The 10,416-nt window shown below is 38.6% G+C and overlaps 2 protein-coding genes across 4 annotated transcripts; both read right to left on the bottom strand.

Annotated features, from left to right (window-relative positions):
- LOC110752589 (BSD domain-containing protein) lies at positions 1–2,672 on the bottom strand. Its single transcript, XM_021953272.2, has 3 exons — positions 1,982–2,672; positions 1,323–1,507; positions 1–666 (listed from the first exon to the last, which is right to left on the bottom strand). The coding sequence occupies exons 1-3, from the start codon at positions 2,505–2,507 to the stop codon at positions 130–132; spliced, it is 1,248 nt and encodes a 415-aa protein (XP_021808964.2). The 5' UTR covers positions 2,508–2,672; the 3' UTR covers positions 1–129.
- A 2,443-nt stretch (positions 2,673–5,115) lies between these two features.
- On the bottom strand, positions 5,116–10,416 carry LOC110752615 (ENTH/ANTH/VHS superfamily protein). Of its 3 annotated transcripts, XM_021953314.2 has the most exons (16): positions 10,263–10,416; positions 9,488–9,617; positions 9,332–9,401; positions 9,113–9,210; positions 8,595–8,736; positions 8,417–8,517; positions 8,002–8,085; positions 7,749–7,799; positions 7,594–7,659; positions 7,442–7,507; positions 7,279–7,359; positions 7,095–7,172; positions 6,747–6,893; positions 6,549–6,624; positions 6,228–6,340; positions 5,116–5,927 (listed from the first exon to the last, which is right to left on the bottom strand). In XM_021953314.2, exons 2-16 carry the CDS (start codon positions 9,584–9,586, stop codon positions 5,565–5,567), a joined length of 1,635 nt encoding a protein of 544 aa, XP_021809006.1. In that variant the 5' UTR covers positions 9,587–9,617; positions 10,263–10,416; the 3' UTR covers positions 5,116–5,564. The 3 variants fall into 3 exon arrangements, with proteins under 3 accessions (XP_021809006.1, XP_088100485.1, XP_088100484.1); XM_088244359.1 differs by lacking the exon at positions 7,749–7,799; XM_088244358.1 differs by lacking the exon at positions 10,263–10,416 and having other exon boundaries at positions 9,488–9,636.

Here is a 10,416-nt window from a genome sequence, read left to right on the forward strand (position 1 = left end):
TTAAACAGCTTGTATAAGATGTTAATACCCATAAGTACAGAATCCAGCCCACCCAACCCAAAAAGCGGAAAAAGAAAAAGAAACAGAAACTTTACAATGAGTTGGCAAACAAGCTGCTGCTAGTATTGCCTAATCAAACCCATCTACAGTAAGCCAGTCATTTGAATCCTCACCTTCCAAGGCTGAATCTCTCTCTTTGGAAAAATGACCAGCCTTTCGCTGGCCACCCTCAATCTCAGAACTTCTATTCAGCTGAACCCAGTCATTTGACCCATAGGGTGAACATGCCCTGACGTCTCGTCCTCGCCTTAGGCCTGATAGTCTAGTAGAACTAGAAAGGTCATTTTCATCGTCCTCTAAATCGCTGAATGAGATATCCTCTTCAGTTTCATGTTTCCTTTGGCCATCCACGAAAGTGACAGAACTAATACTTGTCTCTTCAGACCACTGCTCAGTGCTCTCTTCCTCATCGATCTTTAACCTTCCTGCTGTATTAACTATCTCAGTCAAAGCTTCATTTTCTTGAGATGAGATTTCCACCCCTTGTGCCTTTCCAACCTGGATGTCCTTTTTAGGTGAATCAAGAATTGACTTCTCACAGCAATCCACCTGTGTGTTCCTCTTGTTTTGAAGCTTGTGCAGAAGCACGTCTCTTGCTTCAACAATCTGCAAAGAAGGAAGTTCTATTTTCAAAATAATGCATTTGTTACAACTTACAAGTATTGTTGGAAGCTGAAACGTGGAATTGAAAAACAATCCAAACTTCTTGGACAATCTAAAGTGCCACAGAATCAATACTCACATGGATTCACTAGAAAGAAACACACGACATTTGAACAATTTGAGATTGAAAACTCAGTTTAGACACACAGTGAATAAGCACTCGATTCCCTTTCTAAGAGAATCAGACAATCCACTTCCCCAATTCCTTCTCCTTCTCCTCCTTCGTTAATCCCTTCACTAAACCCATCTAACAGAAATCAATACAGCTCTGATTCACATGACAAGATAGGACATGGTAGATCTTTTCCCTCTCTCCTGTGTCCTTAGCTAGAAAGATGCTATAACATTTGCTAAGAAGCTACCATAAATGCAATGAACAAAACTGCTCAAAAGTGCAGCTGGTGACAGGTAAAGCAGATTGAATTCTCACGTACAAAGACTGCAAACTGCAGTAAGAATAGCTACCGTAGAACCTTAAACGAAGTATCTTAAATATGGTAAAGATGCATCCACAAAGAAAATTGCAACTAGGCTCTCCTAGTATGCATGCAAATATAGATAAGAAGAATGAGACAAGATGTGAAAGACAAAGTTCTCGCCTTGGGGGTTGATAGAAGCTCAAAATCGGGTTCATTTAGTCTCGGAAGCAACAGCAAGAAATAGATCATCCAAAATCGTTTCTCGCTCATGGAACTGCCAAGTCTGGTTCTTAGGTCTGCAAAGCCTGGAACCAATCGTTCAACAGTGGAGGCATGTTCTCTCTGAGCATCAGACATGCTGAAATCTGCAATAAAACAAGTTCAACATCAATAGATTAAATGCCACGTCAATTTGTTTCAATTATCTTTTTAATCTTTGTATCTTAAGCACAAAAGAATCATAGGTCTCCAAAATCAGTTCCCATAGCGATCACTCCAAAGTTCAAACAAGATTAACAGCTAATTGTACAGGACATCTGAGGTGAAACAGAAACCATCACAGAGAACGCATAACAGGTTTCAAGACACTTTGGATTCATGTGTAATAAACTTTAGCTCCCACCCCAAACTAAAAAGAAAGGATAAAAAAAAAGAGCTCAACTTTAGTCAATGTAAGTTGACCAGCGGAATTTCAATTTACAATCCACAACTTCGCAAGCAAAACCAAGCAACACAAACAAAGAAAGCAGGCAAAACCAGCATTGCATTGCATTTGAAGGAAAATTATGCAATCGTCACGCGCACACGCTTAAATTAGAAGTGAAAGTTAGGAACTTGACCGTGATCGACTAGTATAGGAAAGTCGGTCCAATAGTTTGGCAGCACCGAAATTTCGGTGACGAAACCGATAACGTCGTCGGTAATCCCCGGCACGGAAGCGTCATCATCATCATCATCATCATCATCAGCATCGTCTTCCAGAGCTTTGTTCTGAAGCTGCAACAAGTTCGAAGCGAACTTGGAGATCTCAGTGACGGCTTTGTTACTATTTGTAGAGAGAAGCGAGAGACCGCTCTTGAAGCTGCCGCCGATCTCCACCAGATCGTTTCGGATTCCTAAAAGCGCTTGCGATTGCGATTGTGACGGCGGCTGCGGTTGAGAATTGGAGGAGGGAACGGCGTCGTGGGACGGTGATGATGATGGTGGTGGTGGAGCGAGAAAGCTGGCGACGCCGCGGAGTTGGCTGCAGAGGGTTTGGCCGAGAAACGACATGTCGTTTGGTACGCGGGAACTGGAAGGACTGTGTGGTTGCTTGGCTTCATCAAGTGGATCGTCTGGTTGGAGAGAGCCGAAGAGCCAAGACATTGTTTGGTGATTACTGTTAGTAACCCCTTGCTGTTATTGTGAGAACATCATCAACAACAACAACAACAACAACAACAACGTGATGATGGCTGAACTGAAGGGTGAAGAAGAAGCTCTCTCTTTATCTTATTTTTATTTTTATTTTTATTTTGTAATTATTCTCTCTTTGCTTCTTACTCTAACACTGTGAATAGTATATTAGTTTTACTTTTTGTGGGTTTGTTTTGTTTTGCTTTTGTGTGATTATATTTTTCAGATTTTAAATTTTAATCAATAATAAAGGAGTGGGCAAGAGTCAATTGCGAAAGATAGTGCATCCGCCCCTTGTGTATATACACTTTAAAAAGTCCATAAGGAATGAAATTTTGGCAAGCAAAACATAATTTCCTTTTTTATTAATTTCCAACTTAGACAAGAGGACAGTTTAAGAACAATCTTGTTTCTTTTTCACAAAACGACTTCATTTTTTGGGTGAAAACCAAGGTATCCCCCGCGCGATTGCGGGGACTAACCCTCGAGGTACTGTCGGGCGCAAAGCGGGGACCTCTCCCAACAAAGTCTGCTCTATTCGCAAGCGCCTGGGATCGAACCCAGGACCTCTTGTTTAAAGGATCCAAGCCCCTTCCACTTGGGGCAACTCCTGTTGGTAAACGACTTCATTTTCGCTATACAACAAATCCGAACTTCATCAAGCATACAACGATAGGGGTCAATTCGTGAATACGGTCCAATTCGTTTTCTCTCCTCGCTCTCTTCCCATAATTCCAACAACCAAACAAAACTTAGCAAAGCATTCTCCTTCGTAACACCACCGACTCACTCTTGAACAGCAGCAGCAGCTTCTTCGTCAACTGGACAATTAGATCGCGTTATCATTCATCTCCGGCTTCACCAACAACACCTACCTTGACAAAATACGGAGGACAACTCAATTTAGTTCTCACGTTACTTATATTAAGGACTTGCCTAGACATCAGCCACACCGGTGGCTGCACTACACGATTCATTTGCAACCAACCACAAACATGTATTTTTAACAATCACCACGTCCAGAAAATGTAATTCTTCCCATAAATTCAAAAAAGAGTTCATGTACCTCGCATAAATCTTTCATGACTTCACCTTGCAAGTTTTCCTACTTCTATCATTCCTTCATCTTCAATCTGCCAACAACAAGAACAGAGCATAAAATATTTAACCATTGCTGGAGAACTCAAAAACGGGGAGCCTCTCTTTGTTTAAATGAGTAAGTATGATCAGAACCAAAGCATAAAACAGAAAAGTATAACCTCAACATTGTGCTTCATAGGGCGACATACTTGCCTATCAGCCACACTAGTGACTGCATGATTCATTTCTAACTCTTAACTTAACATAAAAACAGGATATATTTGTTTACAAAATGAAATTGAATAAAATTATATTAGAATGTTCAAAAGTTTATGTGATGGAAACGGAAATTCAACATAACATAACCATGGTTATTTCCTAAGAATACCCAAATCATCTCCACAAAACCAATGAACACAAACGAATTAGCAGCCGTCAATCTATATCATGCTTGGGACAAAAATCAAAACTGATTTGCAAATCAAGAGGTTCATGAAGAATGAGAAGGAAGTGTACCCGCATGCGCTCGAACCCTAAACCTCCAAAGAAAAATGCGGATCCAAGAACGAGGCTGATCTATGCCTCAAACTCTCCATTCATTCGAAAACCCCGCGATGTCGCCATCAACGCGTTCCACTTCTTCGAGAAGAAGTGAACCACCGACGACGATCGAGGAGATCCAATCGGACTGAATTGCAGAAAAGTGTAGGTTCGTCATCCTCTCGCAATTGAAACCCTGAGTCACCGTCGCAACCGACTCGAACCTGACCTTCGTCGGGACAGGTTTTCTTGCTTTTATTTTATTTTAAATATAGTAAAAATATAAAATTAGTTTCTTTTGCTGTACTCTATAAATAGAAATTTTACACGTGAAATTTTAAACGTATAGCCGTTCGGCTATACACTATAAATAGAAATTATAATAATATAGCCGGCCGGCTATAACTTTTAAATAGAATATTCTAACAGTATAGCCGCGCGGCTGTACTCGTTAAATAGAATAGTTTAACGGTATATACTCTTTAAATAGAATAATTTATAATTACAGCCGCACGGCCATAATCTATAAATAGAAATTTCGGCAGTATATACTCTTTAAATAGAATAATTTAACAGTATAGCCACACGGCATTACTATTTAAATGGAATATTTTAAGAGTATAGCTGCGCGGATTATCAGTTCGCGAATCGAACCGAACCGCTAAAAATCAAATCAAGTTTGTCCAAAACGTTCTTTTTTCTTATTTATACCCACCACCCATACGATGTGGCCCAAAAACAAAAACAAAAAGGAATCCAAACCCGTGCCGTTTCGAAAAATAAATAAATAAATAAAGTGGTTTCATTTTATCTGTGTTGTTTTTTTTCTTTCTTTCATTGAATTATCTGTGCTGTTTGTTATGTCTTGATGATGTATGTAGTGCTTGTATTTTATAAGTCTGTATTAAAGAATAAATGAAGAGAAAGTAAAGGTAACGAAGAAAATAAAAGAGAATAATAGCCAAGAACCATAAATCAAATTTAATGTCTCCTCGTTACATAACTGTCTGTTATCAACAATCACAAATTACAAATAATTTCTATAATTTTATAGAGATCCTTAAGGACCAAAGGAGAGGGGGAGGAAAACAGAAAGAAACTGAAAAAGAGTTGAAATAAGATTTCCTGCTCGAGTCTCAACAGCAATAAAGCAGGTCAAAAGAATTTTAGTGTGTAGTCTCCCCACAACATGAATGCAAATCACCAAATAGCTCAAAGTCCTCCCCTCTGACTATTTATTTAACAAAGAATCTTAATCCTAGCTAACCACTGCACATACAAAACATATGGTACACGTCTGTCTCTCCAAATTTCCGATTCCGATGCTCGATATCTAAAACTGACTATGCTTTCATGTCCCTTTCTTCCCCGTATTTCTCGATAAAGATGTATTGCTTGACAAACCAGCTATAAAAGGCCGGTATATGGATTGTATGCTTGGACAGGCACACCGGGGCCATAGGGGTGGGTAGTGGCTGCATGAGGATTTCCAAAAGGGTTCAAAGACTGCTGCTGTTGTGGACCCATCATCATCATCTGCTGCTGTTGCTGCAACATGAAGGCCTGCTGGTGGTTGGCCATTGCTGCCATCTGCACAGAAGGCGGTGCAGCCATTGTGTTGGATGCATAAAAGGGATCATGAACTGGTTGTTGCATCATGGCACCAGCCACTGGAACAGGCTCCCATGGGTTGTAGCTCACATTCTGATGGTTTCTTCTGATTGCATCATTGTATAGGCTATCTAGTGTAAGCAAGTCCAACCCGCCCGCCTTCACACAACAGTTGAAAGGAGTCAACAGTGTTCGTTCATTAGGCCAAATAAGAAAAAGAAAAAGGAAGTGTGTTGCTTGAAAGTTTAACAACAAAAATGTGTAAAGTCAAAAAAGTAGCATCGCTTTGCTTTTGGTAGAACAGCAAAAGATTGTGCTTGCATATTCATATCATGTAAGCCACATAGAGAGGAGAGAGTAAATGAACCTTTTTCAATATTTTTGCCCATACACTAATACTGACTAATTAATTGTTAAACATTAGGATATTTTATGGGAAATTGGTAAAGAGAAGAATACCAGTTTGCTAGCAGCTGTGGCACTCTCATTTGAGCTTGGTGCTGTAACAAGTGCCAATTCCCAACCTGTAGTTCCATTTGCGTGAATTGGAGCTGTAGAAGGTGGTTGATCCGCTGCAAGAACCATAATAGCATTTTCAGATATAAAAAATTTATTTAGAGTTTTTATGTTAAAATAAAGAAGAAAATGAAGAAAAGAAGCTTTGTGCGTGTTTCTTGGAAACAAACCAGTTCAAACTGAATTCATAGTGAATTGAAACCTCAACACTCTGATGAAATTTATGAGCTATAAATCATTGAGGGAGAGAGAGAGAGTACTTACATACTGGAACAATAGCTAAAGCCATAGCATTCTTCTCATCCAAATCTTTGGTATCTGGAACAGGATCATTCAAACCCTAGCAACAAAGGAAAGCATGAATAATGAAACTTCAAAGAGACAAAGTAAGCCAAAAGATTTCAAAACTACAGCATGCTAATATTCAAGGGAGAACAGAAAAAGAAGGATTATGAGAACTACCAGCAGGTCAGGAGGTTCAGCTATAGGTGCTTCAACTTTCACTGGTTCAGGTGGAGGTGGTGAAGGTGGGCGTGCCTCCGCCTCTTGGGTGTTTTTGTATTCTATAGCCAAGACTTCCTTTGGGGCATTAATCTTATTGTCAACCACCTGCCAGGTTAAAGATTGAACATAAGGGAAATTGCTGCAAACTGTATACACTGAATTGACTAAGGTTTATGTATGTCCTATATGTGCTTGTTAATCTGATTGCATTATGAAAGCTTTATAAGTACTGCAATTGCTTCTAAAAGCCGACTTTGGATTCAGCTTTTTAATGGTTGATTTGATAAGCTCAGAGCACTTTCATACCAGATCCTTGCGAACTGTTGAGACCCGGGGAGCTTCTCTCACATATTCTTCCATGGCTTGTAAAAATGATGCAGGTGGCTACATTATGAAAGAATTATTAACCCAAAATTAAATCAGTTCGAGAAAGTTACAAATAATCCAAGGAATGCAATGCTGTCAAAGGAACTGCAGTAAAGTAGTCAACCTGCTCAATCTTGATAAACTTGTCTCCACGCCCAATATCAAGACTTTTACATACTTCATAAAACTCTGAAAGTCTCTCTGCCTGAAAACATGCAGATGAAATGTAAATGCTGATACATAATATGACTCTCACTAATAAGAACAGAAATTCCCAGAAAAATTACCTGCTGCCCTGCCCTCCGATATATATCCAGGGCTTTCACAGCATCATGGCGTTGCATCTCAAAGAACTGTGACAGAAATGATTATCATATATGATTAGCTTATATGGAAAGCTTCTAGTGTTCTATTCCAAATAGCAAAGTTCATATCCTACCTTGTCAACCAAATTGACTGTTCCATCACTTATAGCTTGATAAATCTTGATGCTTTCAGAAGCAACCTAATTTAATGATATGATAGAAGAAAATCAGAAGAAAAGAAAACATATTGGCTAGTCATTCAGCTAGACATATTGCAAGCTTCACCTACCATTTGAAGTGCTAATTGAACCACAAAATTATGAACTGCTGCCCCTTGTGGCTGCAAAAATTTTTTATTGATATCACTAATAGAAACTTAAAGGATATTAAAAAATGGTCAGTTATATTGATTGACATATCGTGGCACCCATCATTGGTAACATTCTTCCGGTACATTAACATGGGCTTGAACACGTATTTGTGTTTAACCGCATATCAGCAAACCATAAAAACATTTGTTTTGTTGTGTTGAAAAGACTTGCCTGGCAACCAAGTACACGAAAAAGAAGCTGTTGCAAAGCAGGCAAATGCTCAAGCAATTCGACAGTATCCAGATCTTTGGTCCTCTGCACCACAATGTCAAGCTATGAAGTTGCAAAACAATACTTTATAAAGAATGAGACTAGCCAAAGTTTGTAGACATATATAAGTGCATAAAATAGAAAAATCTAGAAATAGCACTTGAATGTGTGAATAGAAAAGTAAGAAGAAACCTTAGAGGGAGAAAAAAATAAGTAACTGTAGTTAATAACTATTCTGATAAATCAATCAGTTCAGAAATTTCAGAATGTCATTGACATAAAAAGTGTTTGCCATAACATCCCTAAAACAAAAGTTGTCAATTTGATCGATATAGAAGCTCAAAGAAAGATGATATAGAGAAAATAAACTTCTTACTGGGCGATCCATCTCAACGTCATATTTCAACACACGGAAGCATTCCAGTCTCTCCTCCAAGAACAAAGCATAAGTACGAATCCAGTTGGAATAATCCCATGCTGGGCAGTGAAAAAAAAAATCAGTTTAAATAGAAAAAGAGTATGATAAAGATGGAGTCAGCGGAATGGAAAGGTACCATTTGGACTGGAATCATCTTTGAAATGAGCCAAGTTAAGCATATGGCTTCTACTTCTACCATAATTCATGAGTTCTTCATGAAAAGTAGGGTCCACTTCCCTCAAAGCACGATGAATAACAACTAAAGTTTTCAATGCAACCTAAACACCAACCAATAATCAGTTAGTAAAATTTCAGGCAAGACACACAGTTACATTATGAAGAAGGAAGCACAGTTAGATTATGCCTTAAATTTTCGTTATAATTTCATATATTTGGTACATTTCAAGTCATTATGTTTCAAGTCACATGTGTTCTTCCCTTGCAAACAAGAAAGCCATGAACATTAAGTCTAGTCTCTAGAGTATCTTCCTCTTCTTCTTTTTTTAAATTTCTTCCACTCACTATGGTTGCCCAAGAATGACAATCAAGATGAAGATTATTCCAACTATAGATACAGGAAAACAAACAAACAAAAAAAGCTTCCTGGCTATGTATGAAGTCTTGTATGTTTGTCTGATGAGAAAATGTCCATACCGCCCAATTATGTGTCTTCGATAACCTTCTTGCAAGAGCATGGATGCAGTATGCGACATCAGCCCGAGGTCTTGTAGCAGAAACGGCAGAAAAAATGGCTTCAAAAGAAAAACAAAGATAAGCCGATCTTTCTTCTGGATGCAGATCATGAAAAGTACAACATGCAACCCATCTTTGGACATAGATAGAGAGAGAGCGACACAGAGAGAGATAATCTACCTCTGATATATTTTTCCTTAGCTGGACGCTCAACATGATTTGTAGCTTTGACTATGGCAACGTCCAATTCCTGCAAGATTCAATGCCCAACTATGAAAATCAGATGCATCATAATTGTGAGAACCATCCAAAACAAAAACAAACAAAGCGCAATACCTTGTAATCACTATTGACTTTAGCCAACGAAACTGTGGTGGTGTCCTTGAGGGCTCCAAGTGCTTTCCGTAAGCTCTTCTGTGTGCCCCCTCCTGACATTCTCTCTCTCTCTCCTCTATATATCAAAATTCTACAACAAAACCTAACAAACTCAATCTGGGTTCCGCTACAAAAAGCTACTTTCACCACCAGTTGACCAAAAGAAAAGCGCAACGTTCACCACCAAATAAAATAAGAAATTATCCAAATCAAACTTTTCATAATATCAAATACAAGCTTACAGAAAACTCCAACCAACTATAAAAAAAAAAAACCCTAAACTTCCATGTTCCAACTTCATAATTCAGATCCAATTAGTTAAGAAAGTAATAGCTGACCACATGATATACTAAAAAAATTCTTGAAGTCCTACTCAATACTCAAAAACCGACTGAATTATAATTAAGATTCGAAATCTAAAACACCAAACAGAAATTACAACTCAAAGTCAAATGAACCAATAGCAGGAATCAGCTTTCATCGCAAAAATGAAATAACACCAAATAGTTGCGTAAGAGAAAAAAGGCTGAATTTGTATATTGGAAGAACCAACAAGAAAAGACAGCTACAGAAACATAGAGAGGTAAAGATCTAGGCCAAAAGAAATATAACTTCTGATACAATTGAAACAGCGCGCTTAGTAGTGGCAGCTCAAAATACACGAAAAATGAAAAATAAAAATGGCAGAGAACACAGAAATCACAGAAGCAGAGAGAGATCGGAGAACTTGACTGACCTGAAACCCAATTGACGAGAGAGGGGGGGGGGGTAGGGAGGGAGAGTTGTCTGAGTCTGAGAGATAGCAGAGGAAAAGTCGACCAGAATGAGTTCGGTTTGGTTGGCCCGTCGGCGTCTTCAACAATTACTTTTAAATTAAAATTTTAAATTTC

This window comes from Prunus avium, chromosome 7 (assembly GCF_965620075.1).
Source record: "Prunus avium chromosome 7, drPruAviu1.hap1.1, whole genome shotgun sequence".
NCBI lineage: Eukaryota > Viridiplantae > Streptophyta > Magnoliopsida > Rosales > Rosaceae > Prunus > Prunus avium.